Source organism: Clupea harengus, chromosome 1 (assembly GCF_900700415.2).
Source record: "Clupea harengus chromosome 1, Ch_v2.0.2, whole genome shotgun sequence".
Taxonomy (NCBI): Eukaryota; Metazoa; Chordata; class Actinopteri; order Clupeiformes; family Clupeidae; genus Clupea; species Clupea harengus.
Window position 1 is genome coordinate 27,873,459 of NC_045152.1, and position 17,680 is coordinate 27,891,138.

At 41.4% G+C, this 17,680-nt stretch overlaps 2 protein-coding genes across 3 annotated transcripts; both read right to left on the minus strand.

Annotated features, from left to right (window-relative positions):
* Nucleotides 1–296: 296 nt before the first annotated feature.
* On the minus strand, nt 297–4,636 carry LOC105894957 (inward rectifier potassium channel 2-like). The gene is made up of 2 exons (XM_031574562.2): nt 4,320–4,636; nt 297–1,913 (listed from the first exon to the last, which is right to left on the minus strand). Exon 2 carries the CDS (start codon nt 1,658–1,660, stop codon nt 332–334), a length of 1,329 nt encoding a protein of 442 aa, XP_031430422.1. The 5' UTR covers nt 1,661–1,913; nt 4,320–4,636; the 3' UTR covers nt 297–331.
* Nucleotides 4,637–4,772: 136 nt separating this feature from the next.
* On the minus strand, nt 4,773–10,743 carry LOC105888478 (inward rectifier potassium channel 16-like). 2 transcript variants are annotated; one of them, XM_031574580.2, is made up of 3 exons: nt 9,257–10,743; nt 8,764–8,981; nt 4,773–6,412 (listed from the first exon to the last, which is right to left on the minus strand). In XM_031574580.2, the coding sequence occupies exon 3, from the start codon at nt 6,395–6,397 to the stop codon at nt 5,237–5,239; it is 1,161 nt and encodes a 386-aa protein (XP_031430440.1). In that variant the 5' UTR covers nt 6,398–6,412; nt 8,764–8,981; nt 9,257–10,743; the 3' UTR covers nt 4,773–5,236. The 2 variants fall into 2 exon arrangements, with proteins under 2 accessions (XP_031430440.1, XP_031430431.1); XM_031574571.2 differs by having other exon boundaries at nt 8,764–9,009.
* Nucleotides 10,744–17,680: the final 6,937 nt, after the last annotated feature.

Here is a 17,680-nt window from a genome sequence, read left to right on the forward strand (position 1 = left end):
CAGCACCGTACCCGAATGCATTAAACCAACAACCAAAAGAGTGACATTGTGTCTAGCAGAGTGACATGAGGAGAGCAAGTTATACTGTGTCACGATCTTGTGGTCAGCCTCATGCACTATGATCTCAGGTAATCATGCAAATCCCATGGATCTCTGGGTTTTCATTCTGCAAAGACTGGTTCCAGAATGTCCTGTCAGAGAATGACACTGACATGTCAGTTCTGTTCCTGCTGCAGTTGTACCTTTCACCAGCCAGATTCACTTCTGGTTACTGTTTATGTACACTTTTTTGTGTCATTTTTCTTTTTTTTCCCCCTGTGCAACCAAGCTGTCATATCTCAGACTCTCGTCTCAGTGGCCTTGCTTCTAAAGGCACTGTGTCCTGATCGGACAGTGAATCTGAACTGGTGTCCATGTTTGTGCCCTCTAGTTCTATGCTCTTGTCCCCGACTTTCTTTGCTCCTTCGTCGTCGTCGTCGTCTTTCTCCTCCAATTCCTCCTCCTCCTTATCCATCAGGGCCACCTCGTTCTCGTAACAGAATGAGTTAGAGCTCGACCTCACATATTTCTTCTCAGCCAGATCCTTGGCACTGCAAGCAGGCGTGCTGGGCACCTCGTAGGTGTTGTTAAAGCGCGAGTAGTCCACCTTGTAGTGGTTCTTCTCCTCTGAGAGGACCTGCTCGAAGCGGTGGCCCCACAGGATCTCGCTGGCCACGTAGGAGCTGCGGCACTGGGTGGTCATGGCCGTGGCCTCCACCATGCCCTCCAGGATAACCACAATCTCGAACTCGGAGGTCTCCAGCTCCTGCCGGTTCATTTCGTAAAAGGGGCTGTCCTCGTCGATCTCATGGACGATGGTGATGGGCGACACCAGGAAGATGCGGTCGATGCCACTGTCGAAGCCCACATCGACGTCCATCTGGTCCAGCGGGATGAACTCGCCCTCAGCCGTCGTGCGGGACTTGAGGAGCTGGGCGCGGACGTGCGCCTCCACCAGGTGGCTCTTGCGCAGGTTGCCCACGCGCCACATCAGGCACAGCTTGTTGTCCCTCATGGCGATGGTGGCGTAGTGGCTGAAGATCAGCGTCTCGTTCCTCTTCTTGGGTTTGGCCATCTTAGCCATGATGGCGCCGATGATGAAAGCGTCGATGATGCAGCCCACGATGCTCTGGAAGACCACCATGAAGACGGCGATGGGGCAGTCCTCCGTCACGTACCGGTAGCCGTAGCCGATGGTGGTCTGCGTCTCTACGGAGAATAGGAACGCTGCTGTGAAGCTGTCCACGTTTGACACGCACAACTGCTCGCTCCTCTCTAAGTCTCCGTACGACAGCGCCACGAGCCAAAAGATGAAGCCAAAGAACAGCCAGGAGAGCAGGAAGGACAGGCAAAAGAGGACCAGCATCCAGCGCCAGCGGATGTCCACGCAGGTGGTGAAGAGGTCGGACATGTAGCGCTGGCCCTTCTCGCTCATGTTGATGAATTGCACGTTGCAGTGGCCGTTCTTGTCGACAAAGCGGCTTTGGGCCTGGTGCTGCGTGTGCACTTTGCCGCCCGCGTTGCCGTTGCCGTAGCCGTTGGGCACGGCAATGGTGGCCAGCTTCATGCCGCCCTCCTCCGAGGAGACAATGCTGTAGCGGTGGGCGCGCACACTCCCCATCACGTCTGCCTGTGGCGGCTGGGCCACGTCTGCTTTGGAAAACAGTCTGAGTTTTTGGAAGAAGCGTTGGAGAAACAGTTTCGGACGATAGCCGAGGACCAACACGCACAGGAAAAAGTGGGAAGGAACAGGATCCTGCTTGAAGGGATCCTGCTTGCCCCCTGGGATGTGCGGCGGTGGCGGCAGCAGCAGTGGCAGCGAGGGCTGATCAGGTCTCTCTCATGAGTGCCTCAGACCTCATCGGCGGAGTGCCCTGTGGAAAATACAGACAGAGAGAAACGCCATGTTACACTAATTGGAAGAAACGAGAGGAAAAGATCAGTGACTTTGGGTGTATGGTATCCCACCGCTTAAATAATGCATTCTTCAGTTAAGATTTAATGACATACGATAGCATATTTCAAATGAATACAAGAGACATGACTACTGGACATACGTGATGTGTTAATAACGGCAATTTTATTCCATGTTTTAATTTGAAGCACTCACATAATTTATAGAACAGAGTTAGTTAGTCCCACTGCTACAAGGTTGTATTCATTTTGCTGCTGATTGACAACAGAGGGTCACATTACAGATTGGTTTTGGTCAACGCAATCCATTAGGAAACAGTGACGAAGGCAAGCACAGCAGCAGAGGAGGCTCAAACCCTTTATCAAAGCTACGAGATACAAGGTTATCGACACAGAAACTTCCAAAACACCCACAGGGCTTTTCTACAGAACATCTGCTGCGTTTTAATGCACAAACGAGTACAGCAGACAGTCACCATTTTCACCCAAGGCAAACATACTGATGTGTAACCAGTTCAATCACATCCTGCTATCCTTGCAGCTACACAAAAATGATAGGTCATTCTGCTCTGAGATATTACATCACATAACAGGGGGACAGAGTGGCCGAATTAAAAAACAATCGACTCAGACTCCAGGGCTATTATAATGCACCGCAGGGCCCATTATGCTCCGAACCACAAACAATATTCTCCAGTGCATATTCCAGCATTAGCGCAGAGCAGAACATGAGGAAACGTTTGAGAGATATATTATCTGGATTGGAACATTATGACAGGTCTCTGCACAGGGCAATTTGTTTTTGCTGGCCCCTTGAGTTGTCAAGATAATCTCTTGTTTAATGGTACTACAGTCATTTGAGTGGATCATACGGAACACCCACTGCGCTCATTTTGAGCTCTAATTTCCTGATTCTAATTAAACATACAAAGGATGTGGTTTCCTCACCCCTAAAACCTGTGAAGAGATCACAAGTTGCTGTTTATATCAAGGAAGACTCAGGTGTTATTATGCTACAATTATCTGGAGAGGATAGGTGAGAAATCAAGGCCATAATTCTCAGTTTCACGATTAAGATCAAATAAAACCAACAACTTGTCTAATACAAATAGTTCACTTGACATTTTTAATCGCTGTGCCTGATTGATCCACTGATGTAATCCTGCCTGGTTTTAGCACACTGCTCAGGAGCACATGCACTTGTGAAACAGCCCTAATTAAACATGTGACCGTGGCTCTTCAGGGAGGACCAGGAGCTTGTTGACTCGGAGTTATGTCTAAAGGGACAAGCCTGCCACGTCCTCCCTGCACCAGGGCCCGCTATAGCTAAGTATCCGCGGCCAGATCCAGTTACTCTGTGCCACTATTTGAAGATGTAATTAGAAACCATTCTTGGTCACACTTACAACTCGATAGAGATTACAGATTTATAACCACGTCCCCCGTTGAAGGCTAATGATCAAAAAACACAACTGCTCAACACTTATACAGGAAAATAGCTACAACAAATAGTCGTCTGACCGTACCAGTAGTTTATAATATTGTGTCCAGAGGCTGATGCCAGAGGGAACAACTTCACCACTCATAGTTAATGACAACATAAGAGAATCACTCCAGCCATTCATTGGATTAAAAAGCAACAAGCTTCGTATGAACCAGCCCTCAACTGTAACATGTGTCTTTATCCTCCACAAGCTCAACACCATGATAACACAGGATTCACTCGCATCCCACGTTTGTTTGTTTTGCTTTTGTGCAATTAGGCCACACTGCAGAACAAGATGGAAACTTGTTACATAAAGCTGCTCTATTTTTTGTACAAGGGAGATCAATACAATTCTGCCCAATATGCAGTTTGCTGTCCATTTGAAAATGACCTGCCAAAGATTGGGATGGCATGTGTCAGTTTAGAATGCAGAACTCATTGCTGTCCATGTGCCCTCATGTTATGAATGAAAATTCTTAGAAATGATTACAGAAAAATAGTACAGCAGTAACTATACTAACTGGATTAGGGTTATTATTACAGCTATTGTAGAACATTTTTCAAAGAAATGCATGACAACTACTGTATGAAATAAAAAACTTCAGAAGTTAAATAAGCCTTTTAAACTATTGACATATCATTGTTGGATTTTGTATGGATTTATCAAATAAATAAAGAGCCTATATAAAAACCTTCTCTTCCTTTCCATTCAAATCTATACTGCGAACTGAAATGATTCATCCTTATTAACGCTCGATCAGACCCAAACGCTGGTTTCAGTTTTAAGAACATTTCAAAAGGTTTTGGTTCCGTTATTTTGATCCCTTCCCGACTTCTAGTTACGACTTCTACATCATCGCGGTACTGACGTTGCACTTACCTGTTGAGGTCACAGAATGACATCTCTGTGGTTTTATTCTGAAACATCCCAGCTCTGTATATGTATCCACATATAGTTTTCTGACTTGTTGCTGTATTTTGTGAGGTAGCAAGTGCACATCACACGAACGCCCATCATCACCCCCTCAGCACGCTCTAAGGAAGATACATTTACCAATGGAGTGCAACTTTAAAAGCGCATGTGCCTGTCCCCGCCCCTTTGCGTGGTCATCCAACAGAGAACATGATTGAAAGCGTAATGCCAGAATCTTATTTAAATGTCAGGTATCTGTCTGCTGTCGGCCTACGACCGAAAGAAATATTATATGCACATTCGATATACATAAAATAAGCTTACCAATGACTTTGTAGGACTTTATAATGTATATGCTATAACTTTCTCTGAATGTCTGCAAATATATGTTGCTCTGGCAATGATTCATTTGAACAAATATTATTGAAAACGTTAACAAATATATTTTAATAAATATATGAAAAGAGTCAAATGTATTTAAAATGATTGTATGCATACGGTATTATTTTATACAGTCACTATTAAAAAAAAAAAAAAAATATGAACTAACATAGGCCTCTTTACAATCTTTTGCCACATAATTTACAATACATTGCTGTGTCAGTCAGCAGGTGCCTCCATACACATGGTCATCTATAATCCTGGCATTGTTCTGTGCTTGCAGACTTTGTAGTCATTGCAGATGAACAGTAACCTACATTTGCAGAATCCTCCCAGATTGTTTACTAGTCCAATGGTGCATGCAGAGACTGGCACTGGCAACATTGAGGTTGTGGGTCACATATTTTTAGGAGTACAGAAGTATGTACTATATAGGACACTACCTCATACTTCCAGCAGTCCCTTAGAGATGATGTGTCATGCAGTGTGTAAATGTGTGAGCACTATAGCCAGGCCTCTTCAAGCACAAGAGTGTCAGACTTTTCCCTCTGGCACGTTTGAATTTTACGGCGCATGACTGGCGCGACCGATTCACCGTTGTGTGGCAGACCCCGGTTACGGTCCCTCTCCTGTGCGCTCATCATGGGCACCTGGACCCAGGTGGTCTGGTGGAAGAGGGAGTAGTCGACGTGGTAGTGCTTCCTGCCCAGCCTCAGCATGTCCTGGAAGTGCTGACCCCAGCGGATCTCCTCGGGGGTGTAGGAGGCACGCGTCTGCCGCAGCATCCCCACCGAGTCGTCCGTGTACGTGAAGGACACCACCAACTCAAAGTCCTCCTCAGCGAGGGCCTGGGGGCTAAGGCTGTACAGGGGGCTGTCGCAGTCTATCTTGTGGACCACTGAGGCAGGTGTGGCCAGCGTGATGGACTTGCACTGGAGCTTGAGGTCCTGATGGGAGAGAATCACCTCCCCCGTGGGAAGCAGCCTGTGGTGAACAAGCTGGCCCTGGGCTTCACCCTCCTGGATGTGGTTCCCTCGGAAGTCCCCAACACGCCACTGCAGGCAGAGGGCGCCATTCTGCAGGTTAATAATGGCACACTTGCTGAAGCTTACAGTGTGCGCCCTCTTACGGGCGCACGCCATCTTGGCGATGACCACGCCGATGATGGCCGTGTCAATGAAGCAGCTCAGAACGTCTTGCACCGTCACAACTACTATGGCCACCATGCAGTTCTCCGTCATGCCGCGGAAGCCATAACCGATGGTCGCCTGGGTCTCCATGGAAAACAGGAAGGCGCCGGTGAAACTATGCACATTCGCCACACACGGGGCCTCATTGGGCTCCCCCAGGTCGCCGTGGACGTGAGCAATCAGCCAGTATAAGAGCCCGAAGATCAGCCAGGACATGATGTAGGCGAGGAAGAATACCAGAAACATGATTCTCCATCGGATCTCCACCAGGGTGGTGTATATGTCCACCATGTAGTGGCCCCAGTTGCCCGAGGTCTGCTGGAAGGCGATGTTGCAGTGACCATCCTTCTGTATGTAGCGCTGCCTCCTCGCAGCCCTCCCCTTGCTTGCCCTTGCTCTGGGAATGAAGGTCTCTTGGGTGTTGATAATGGAGTCTCTCTCTGGGCTCATCTCGATTGCGCCATGCAACACCATGGTGCTGTTTAATCTCTGAAATGGGAAACGTAATGCAAATTATTATCCCTGATTTAAGTAGTTCATTTTTAGCTTCAGTTACATTAAGAGCTGCGTTAAAGCACAGGAGACACATGTGAGATATAGAATTATTAAGGTATGTACAGGCATGCATCAAAGACATCAGGCTGATCATGAAGTTGTGATAGGAGTTCAACAAGTCCTTACTGCTATCATCATTATTTACATAAAGTTTTTGCTGTATGGCTTATTCTTGACCGGGCCAAGTAGTATGAAGATATAAGCATCTGTGTAGGAGGTGTATAGGAGGATACACTTGCATAAGGCATATCCTATTTATTGTTCTGACTCTCAGTGCGATATCTCTTTCTGTCTTTGTCTTGCACGATCATTTGCTTTTTTTGTTTTGATTATGTAAGAATCAATTGCGGTTTCAACATTGCATGTAGTTTGTATTAAGCCTTAATTTTTGGAATGCTATGTTCTACCAGGAATGAATCAAATAAGTATCAGTGTGTTATCAATTTACCGAGTCAGATGAGACCTGATTATGGTGAAAGGTCTGCCTTGCTGATGCACAGGACTCAGCAAGGGCATCACTCAGTGATCCATGACTGCCATTATGGCACACGTCAACTAATTAAGCCAGTCACGTGGATCATGTGGACCTGATGTAACCAGGTCAAGCGCAGCGCAGGGTGTCAGACGCAGAGAGTTTAGCAGAACTTTTTCCTCATTATAGGTCACCTGTATGTAAAAGCCTGAGGTGTTTAATGGTGTTTAAAAAACATACACGCTCTGCGGTCACACACACCCTGCGGACATCATTTTACACTTGACAAGTCATGGGCGCTTGGAATTCTCAATCTTTCCAGCTTATGTGTTACCAGAAGTGAGGCCAGTTGAAACAGTGCCAGCGAACAGTTAAACCGAATCGCCTCGACAGCACGACATAGTAGACATCTATGCTTAGCCCGGTACTTCTTGGAAAGCACATTTATATTTCCTTGAACAACACAAATGTGAAAGGCAATCCAGAGGCTGTGACAAAGGAGAGCGAGCGTTTGTTAACGGAAAAATGGAGAAGGTTTGGAAAAACCATGTGTCTCGCACGTGGCTCCCTGATCTTTGGTGTTATTTTGACATTCTGCCCACGGATGGGCTCCTTCAGGGAAGACATGGCCTCACGCTCTCACGTCATTTACCGCTATCAACTGGAACTGAAAAGGGAACACATGATTATGGTTTCAACCAACAGTCATTAATATCCAGGCCAAAGTGGTTGGTTTTTTGACGTCTCTTGTTTCCCAGAATATAAAAAAAGAACTAAATCTTTGATAGTCCTGTTTGGTCACATAAGAAGATGCCTGAGACTGCTATGAAGTAAATGATATGATCATCCAGTTCCACCTGTGATAACTCAACTGACATGCTTAGGTTTATGTGACTGTGTTGAATCAGGCAGTTCATTGTACCCTGTGCAGGGGTGCATTTGTGTCCTCTAATTTCAATAAGGCAATCTTTATCCATGTTGTTTTCTTTTCAAGATTCACCTTAGGTTTTCAGAGGAAGGGCCAAATATAATACGTGGTGTAGTGATGAAACTTTTTTTGGTTTCGAATATGTAAATAATTGCCCTCTAACTACCTTCACAAAGCTTTCTCAGAAGTTTCATGAGCAGTAAATCTTTAACCTTAATAGGTCTCAGCATGCCTACAAAAAGGTCTTAAAATGCAGAGCATTGGTGATGTTTGCATGCATCACATGATATTACAATGTACAGACAGTTTGTGTTTCAGCCACAACTATTTCCTGTAAACATCATCTGAAAATATTTCTAAGACTACTGAACTTGTCAAACGTTCAATCAAACCAAACATAACTTTCTTTTTTTTTGTCGAACAATCCCAAGATTTCAGGAGCTCTCGATATAAAACAAGGATTCTCCCCTCAGACCAAAGCACTTCTGTTTATTGTTAACCCCGAACATTGTGTTTTCATCTCCCCGCCTTTGCTTTATTTAGATTGGTTTATTACTTTATTGAGCCACCTGAGCGCTGGAGTGTCTTATCACTGTGTCTCTGTTGGAATGCTCAGGCTAGGGCTCATTCAGGAACACAAACAAAGTGCGCCTGTTTTTTTCCATGTGTTATTTTTCACACCACGCAATTCAAAGGCCCGAGGCGGTCATTGGCTGAGAGGGACAAAGCCTGACTGATGTAGACAATTTTCAGATACATTATTTGTTAAGGATTCAGTGAATGTAACAGCTGATGTGATTTATCAATAAAACAAATATTTTTTCTCTCTTTTTTTTGTTGTTTTGTTTAGCATGATGATCATCAGGACAAATAAACATTAGTTACCTGTCCAGTAAAGCCACAGATGTGCTGATGTCAGGGGCTGAATGGAAACGAACGGATGCCGTGGAAACCTCTGAGGCGTTTGGACGCGCTGAACAGGGTCGCTCAGTTCAACTCAGAACGGTGAGCGCAAAACGCATTAGAACTGTCAGAGCGGGGCTGGAGTCTGGATCACCCAGGATGTCCAGCAGAAGGCACAAATGATGTCCAACCATGAAAGCCTTTCCACAGAGGGGTGAAAGTAGAGTTCTGTAAATGATTCCAAATGGCACAAAAAAATCAACCAAGCCATGACATCACTTACATTAAACTGTCTTGACATAATAGTGGGTCAGCCTGAAATAGTCTGCTCAGAAAAACACAGACAGCTGTCCTTGCATAATGCTTTTGGTAGCAGGAAAAGGCAAAGAAAACATTACCCATAGCACTGCAACTGTTTTATGAATGAACATTACTGTTAGTCAACATGCCAGTGAAGGTGAATTGGCTCACTTACTTTCAAAGCAGAGCTACTGTTGAGATGGAGTTGAACTGGTGCGACAGACTGAGGTCCTACCCTGTTTTGGCTGAACTGCTTATAACAAATTAACTGACCTTTTTAGTGGGCAGTCCAGGCCAGAAGGCAAAGTCCCATTTCAAAGTCTAATGTCACACCATCTCTGGAATATTTGCATGTCACCTTGAGAGGAGCTAATTGTGTTGGGTTTCATTAGTTTATACCTTTATGAGGGTTGGTTGCACCAATCAGTCAATACTTCTGGTAAATATGATACCACCTGGTCCCGCTCAAGATAGTCATTCCATGAAGACATAAAAACTTTCCACACTCAGAGGTCCTTCCTTATTACACCTGTCGGGCCACTTCTTGAAGGTAATAGGAGTTATTTAGCACAGTTTGACCTAAATTCACACAGTTCATTGGTAAACAAGTTAACCTTTGCCTCATCAAAACCCAGCACGGAGAGCACTATGATTAACTTTTGTGATCTTTTTTTGTTGTTGTTCTCTTGGCTCCTTAGTGGAAGCTAATAAATGCCCACTCTGATAGGAATGAGATCACAGAGGTACCGCACAGCCAACTAAGTAAATTACGACCTAGACGAGATTACAGCAACAAAGGCACGTTCACCACTCTCACAGACAAACTTTTACAACCATATCTCCATTTAAAAAAGATTAGTAAAGAAGTGATAGTGAGACAGGTACAAATGGCTTTTTTACAATTGTCAAAATGTCAGAGACCTATCTGTATTAGACAGTAACTAATGGCAAGAGAGCTGTATGTACCAACCAGTTTAGGTAGGTATTGAAAATGCCAGCTGGTTTGGAGGTGAATTGCATAATAAAAGACTTGCAAAGCAGTGCCATATGACACACCTTAATTTCCCCAGTGTTGGAAAAACCTTTTTCTGAACTGTTGTGAGCTGCAGCGGCACATCTCAGATCTTAGGGTGAGAGATTGATGTCAATGGAAAGGATAATCGCTGGTTTTATGACAATGTGACATGTTTCAATTTCTTCACTAATGCAAGTGTTGCGTAATTGTTACGCCCATGATTTGTTACAAAATACTGTCAGTGGAATCTCAATGCACATGAATACTGACTGTAAAGATATTAAGCAGTCTCATCCTTGGAAATAATCATATGGCTGCTCCATGGCTGCTTAATAAAGTTGTAGAAAATTGTACAGTACTTAATACCTTTACTAAATGCTTTATCACCTAAGTCTTTTGTTCTAATACCATCAAACAAACTTTGAACTTTGCCTATAGCACAGAGTCAGACAGGACTCTTTTAGCAGATTTCAAAAAGATAATCTGACTAACCTTGTTCAACACGTTCTCAATTTTTTGCTAATTGTCTGGAATTTAAAGGTTGAAGGCATAAGCCAGCTGACTGGAGAATGATGAATGAAACCAAGCTATAACCAAGTCACATGTTTTTAGCCTAAAAGCTCATTTCGACTTACCCCAGGCGAAAAAAAGGTATCTCCTTGTTTGTCCCTTTTAGCTGATGGTTATATCCTCAGTCTGAGTCACACCCAACGTATAATGCAACCCTTGGTCATGTGAGGAAAGTTATGTCCCTCGTTTACAACAGTAGTGGTGAATACTTTCAAGTTTTGGCACAATACTACCTGATTTGCCATGTTAGAGGCCAGTCTATGAGGCTGTGCCTATTCTTTTTGACTTGAGTGGTTGATTTGAGTGGACATCCATGGTTGACTGATAAAACAATCATGGAGTTAATTTCGTATTTTCTATTCAATTATTATTGAACTCAACACGGTGCATATCTAAACTGTCAATTTTGTAAAGAAATCATAAATGAATAAGCCATTCTGTTTCAACGAGAATTACTTTTACTAGATATACAGTAAGTACAGTAGGTAAAATAGATGTTTGAAAAATTCAAACATCCATAGTGCATTCTTTAAAGATAACATTCTTTAACAATCAAATTGGCACAGTAATACTTAATATGTAAGATATATTACTTGACATGGGTATTTAATGGGATCAGTGGGTTGGTTGCTGGTGCTCAGTGTGAAAGACAAATGACAAATTAAATGTAATCAGGCCTGTATTTGAACACAGAGGGTGCCCAGCATGTGTGAAACCCAATTTCCACCAACCACATTTTCCCGCCCTATTCCAAAAATAGAAAGTGAAACTAAACAAACTAATCACAGGCTGTTTTTCTGATTCTCAAGAAATTTAGTACGGACCATGCTGACAAAAAGTTGTTAAAATATTTTGTATCTGACAATCCATTTCAAAGACAATAGACATAAACCTGTGGAATGTGGGTAGAAAGGTGTCACACTGAACCACTTTCAGAAAGTTAAGCAAGAATTACATAATAACTGATGGTATTCTTGTATGTTTACTCAACATCAAGGTCAGAACGTATAATTGTTACAGCTTACAAGTTACAAGTCTTTTATTTGTCAGATGCACAAAATGACACAGGGTCAGACTGGGCACTGACATTTTTATGACAAGGCGCCGCCCAAACCTACCATACCATAACATCACATAATATAACATAACAAACCATGACGTACACTCTGCACAAGTACTATGAACATCATTTACACATAATAAACATATAAACATATAATAACCTAAATAACCTTACTAAATATACAACATAAATATACAATACGATGTGCTAAACATATAACAACCTATACATATAATACTAAATATACATACAGCTAATTTATTGTAAGAAATGATTATGTATGCATGGCTACTTATAATTTGTATGTTTCTAACAATTATAGAGGCTTGTAAATGGCATCTGTTCACACGAAAGCAGCTTCATTTTTGTCTGTTTTCACTTTTGTGAATGTCACTTGAAAATACCAACAATTTGTCATTGTATCTATACAAATTGGTGACTGATTAAAAACATACAAAACACACAGTCATTAAACAATTAAACAATTATTGCAACAAATTTTACAAACAAACAAACAGTATGAACAAACAGTTCGAAACAATGCTGGAAGGAATGCAATTGAGTTTACATTATGATAAGATAACATTATTTTAGGATAGTCATTTTTATTTGGTCATTAAGAAGGGGTGCTGTTTAGTGAAAAAAGGAATGGATACTTGTAATAAAACTAATGTTCAGCGGTGCATAGGTTTTTGCCAAAATTACCACAGTATTTTACTCTGAACAAGCACTTATTTCAACTATGCATGACAGATTTGTACAATTGTAAATGCAACAGTGAGGTATTCAAAAACTATGTGTGCTGTGTGAGTAAATTTCCTATATCTATGACTGGATATACAGTATATACAGTAAGCTGCACTGTTTTGCCTACAGCAGGCCTATAGGGCTAGTACATAACAGACTTCCATTAGTAAATGTTTTCAGATCAGAGGCCGAAGAGCATGGTTTTTTTTATTGCTTTTCCAACTAGGTCACATAAGGATGGTTTAGTATGAAAATGTCCCTGTAACAGAGGCCAGTGGGTATGGAGCTATGCATAGCAAAGTAATCAGAGACACGCTATGCAGTAACAATACAGTTACAACTAGTGATTTGCTTATCACACGCTTATCCAAAGTGACTTACAAAGGAGGTCTAATGCAAGCAAGGAGCAGATCAAGGACAAATATCAAAAGAAAGAGCCAAGAACAGCCAATTTAAGAGAAACATCAGAAATGCACTATGTGCGTTGTTCGGATTTTTTATGTTTTATTTTATTATTTTGTTAGAAATGATTTGGATTGTCATTGTTTTTTTCCAGTGTAGTAAGGAAGGAAGGTGACTTGATAAGCCCTTTGGGGCTTCTTGCCCCCTCCTTCACTTGCTTTGTGTTCTCATCATGCTAAATAAATAAACACGCTAATTATGTTGTTTTTTTTTGGACATGAATTCCGGATGGGAAAGATTAAAAAGGATTAAAAACAAAAAAAAGATTCAAGGTTATAGGAAGTGGTTGGAGAGATAGATCTTCGGCTGCTTTTTGAAGAGTGAGAGAGCTGCTGCAGAGCGCTAAGCTGGGCAATTATTCCATCACCATGGCACTACTGAGGGAAAGAGCCTTGCTTGGGATTTTTGCCACATGGTGTAGCCACCACCAGACGGCACCCAGTGGGAGAGTACAGTTGACAAGGCGAGTGTTAGATCTGATGTGTTAGATCTCCCAATGTCTTAAACTAAAACCAAAGTAAAACTGGATTTAACTAAACAGGCGGGACATGTTTGCTTCCATGGAAACGGCCTCCCAAGTAGCCTAATGAGAGTAAAACCGTTTTTCTGGATTTCTGTTTTTCTGAATGAACTAATAATTAATAAACGTAATTACTAAACTCGTTGACTAATAAAAAACAGGCCAATTTGTGAGGGCATTTTCCACTCTCACACATGCATAAAGATTCGAGATTTCTACAACTGAAACATTGTTATATCTCTAGAACTACTAGACTACTACTAGTTTCCTAAACTGCCAACTGGCTGACTCAACATTACTGCCACCGGCCAATCAAATGTCAGTAACCAATAGGCAATCAAATTTCAGCATCCATATTTACTAGTGTGAAGTAAATTTACTAGGCTGATCTTCATGAAATTGAATGGCACGTAGAAGCTATGTGCTACAGCTCACTATAATAGTACTTAAGGTAATAATGCAAAATTCTGTAAATAATGGGTGCTCTAACAATTACATTGCTGTATGTCAAGAACCATTTACTCTACAATGTTCAAATTGTGTTTAGTTTACCACATTACTAACACTGTGGTTCTATTATATAACTCACTACATCCTCCAATAATATTACTCTCTGATGTTATCAAATGTGAAAATGAACTCTAAGAATTTGAAGAGACAATAATAGGTCTGTGTGTTCAAAACCATTGGTCTTATAGGCCCATTTGCTCATTTACCCCAATTAACATTCCACAATCTGAACCAGTATTAGTTGTCACGTATTGCATTCATGCAGTGTTTAGTTCTTTCAGAACCAGAAATCCTTTCACTACTGTCAGGTTTTCATCAACGTCATGTGCTGGCTGTGAGTGTGTCCTACTCAGACCTCTCTGTCAGTCTGTTTCCATTATCACATCAAATCAAATTAAATCAAACTGTATTTATGACTTTTTATAACTTTTGTGCTGAATTGCAATACAAGGTGCTTTACAATGCAATGACAATTCCACATACAAAGAGTATACATAAGGAAATGATAATATTAGAAAAGAGAGACATTGTAGGATAGAGAGACAATTTCTTTCTACTTGACAAAAAAAAAAAACAATGTCAAAACAATTGCCCTGAATTTTGTCTGGTAGGACAGAGGGATTCCCAATTACCTGCATACCTTTCTAAGAATATAGCCACACCTGTTGAAGTCATTTCTATAGGGCTTGGTTTTTAAATAGATAAGAACCAAGAGCAGTGATTAGATAACTTATTCAATCACTCAGATTTTCAACATCTCTCTCTAAGTTACTAAATCAATCAGGCAGACAGATGCTGGCATCAAACAAAACAAATTCACAACTCAAAACTTGGCATGATCTCCATCACATAGAGACTTGGCCTTTGTGTAACTTGCAGATTCATGTTTTAGAAATCATCTACACTTCCTTGGCTGATTGTTGAGACTGTAGTAGGTTAGCTGAACAATACACATGTTTCACTTGAAGGTGTTGCAATCTTCTCCAGGTGGCGTTATCATATGGACTGATTGATTTATTGAGCAATGAATGAACACTTGTCAGTATTTGTGTTGTTATGTTAACCCTTGATTGACATACCTTGGCAGATGATCCCTGCCTGACACAGCGCCATGGCCAGTATGAATTCATGTACACACAGAGAGACCGGTTACGGTTATTTTACATGAATCACTTCAGTGTAACAATAAAAAAATGAATTTGGCTTGACTTCACTCTTAGCAGTTCTGCTAACCATTCTTCATGAAGCCCTGTAGGAAATATAATGGTAAAGTTTCCTTTTGTATTTCTTATACACATCTGTATACATCTATAATATATTTTTGGAAATCTTTATTTTCTGTGAATTGCAAGAATATGCAAGAAAAACATTTTGTTCTGTTTTCATGTGGGAAAAATATCGAAAGTCTGTGACATTTCTTTTATGTGTTAAAATATTGTCCAATCATTGAGCTGGGTGAGGCGCCATAAAAAGAGGAACATGCTGGAAATACACTATCTATTTCGGTTGTAGACCACAGAAGAGCACACAACATTTTTCAGAGTAATGTACAGAGTGCTACTTTAGTGTAGTTTGGCTGGTTGTTGAAGTGAGAATCAAAGCTTTACTGCACAGGGAAAAACACACAATAACTGTCCTCAAGCCAGACCTACTGACAGACCTAATGTTGCAAAATCCCTAAGTCAATGTTTCTGCTTCTAATGGCCTACAGGCAAAGCACAGTACATAAACTCGGTAATAAGGCCTGTCCGCCATCACTGTGGGCAACCTACTTGTGGGCAATCTGAAATGCAAATAGTTTCATATGGTTATATTTGACATTTGTGGGTAACACACTTTCACCTAAATCCAGTTTATTTTCAACACCATCAGTAATCAGTGATGAAGGTACTTGAAGTTGATCAAGTGCTGGTCAGATCATGAAAAGTCAGCCTGGCGAGCTGGAGTCAAAGGCTGTACTTTTACTCAAAAAAATTGACTATGCATAATGTCATTAGCAGTGTACATATTAATGACACTAGTATTTGTATGCCATACCATCCATCGCCTGATATAATTTTATTTTAAAATACATCAGGAGATCAGAATTAACATGGGGTCCCAAAATAGTGTATAGACAACAATCACTGCTCGTGTTCAGATAAAAGATAATCGCCACCACGAACACCATGGAACATTCAACATGGTGCTACAACATCCGGTAAAAAATGCTACAGAATAGAAAACTGTGTTTTATTCCATGTTTAGAACTTTGTAGTTATACAACATGACATGTTACTTATAACTCAGCCATGGGATGAGCAAGCAAGGGCCTTACATGTGGGCTGGACAGCTGTTCTAAAAATGAAAGTTAAATTGTCAGTTATTCTGTTACACCACATTTGAAGACAAGCTTAATGGTCCATCACATTCCATGACAAACATTTCACTCCTGTTGCAAACATTTGAACACTCAGTCCCCTTCAGTCTCCCGAGTAAAAAACATCCAAACCTATAAAATATATATAAATATATGTAAACTCAAATTAGCTCAAATTCTTTAACTTCTCTGCAATGGGGACCAGTCACTCATTCGGACCAGTCAATCACTCAGCTTAGGAATGACTGACGCATTACCCGTCCTACTGCTTTTTCATCCAACAAAAACAGCTGTAACCTAGAACCAGGACATCCATCAAATGGATCCATCATCCAATGACTTGTACATGCTAGAGTTTAATAAACATATATGATGGGAGCTGCAAAACCACCACTAGAGACACAAACATTATTTGTCGGTGGAAAACAAAAAAATACTAGAGATGCATTTCCGCAAGAAAACGCAAATGTAATTGCACCGCAGCAGCAGTCAGCCTTTGCGTACTTTGCCCTACGCAAGAAAGGTTTTACTCTCCTACCACCTGCTGGAGGAGCAATATATATATCACATAACAAGGCACACAGCAGCAATTCTCGGACACCAATGACCCACTGACATTCCGGCACACATAGGCAAACAACACAGACTGCTTTTAAAATATGAATTAATATTCATAATGAGTTGATGGTCTCCATTCATTGTGTGCACTGCACCTTATCTAGATCTAGGAAGAACATGACCACTTCGTTCTTCTGCAGAACATCTGTTGTCTTTGCCTTCTCTCCACAGCAAGAGACGGCAATCAAGACTCTATTCAACAGTGGTGCCTCGTGGTGGAATAACGTACCTAGTGCTGTCCAGTCAAGTGAAAGCCATGGTTGCCTACATTCAAAGAGTATGACAAAGCATTTAAAGACTGAACTCTTTAGAACCCATCTGTCATTCTAATGTATTTGTCACAAGCCCTACAATTTAAGTTAGTAAGTAGTAGTAAGTTAGTAAATAATGAGTTACTTTTACTATAATCTGACATATAATACTGTTATAAGCGTTTTGTTATATTGTGCTAAATGCTTTGGTTGTTGTTCATATTGGTTTATTTTTTTGTTTGTTTGATTTTCAAATTTGTTCTGTAGGTTGCTTTAGACAAAAGTGTCAGCTGAATACCATATCCATTTTCATCTTTTGTGTCCCAACGGCACAGCTGCTATAAGTTAAATAAGCATTTTATGAAGGCTTAAGGGCTATCTGTTGGTACAACACACTGTTTGCGCATATGTGAATTCTGTATATGGATAAAAATGACATCAATATTATTATAGGGAAACAGTTCAGTTGAGTTCACATCTGAGC

Excerpts from the sequence above, each read along its gene's own strand:
- LOC105894957 (XM_031574562.2), bottom strand. The coding sequence starts at position 1,660 with ATGGGGAGTGTGCGCGCCCACCGCTACAGCATTGTCTCCTCGGAGGAG.
- LOC105888478 (XM_031574580.2), bottom strand. The coding sequence starts at position 6,397 with ATGGTGTTGCATGGCGCAATCGAGATGAGCCCAGAGAGAGACTCCATT.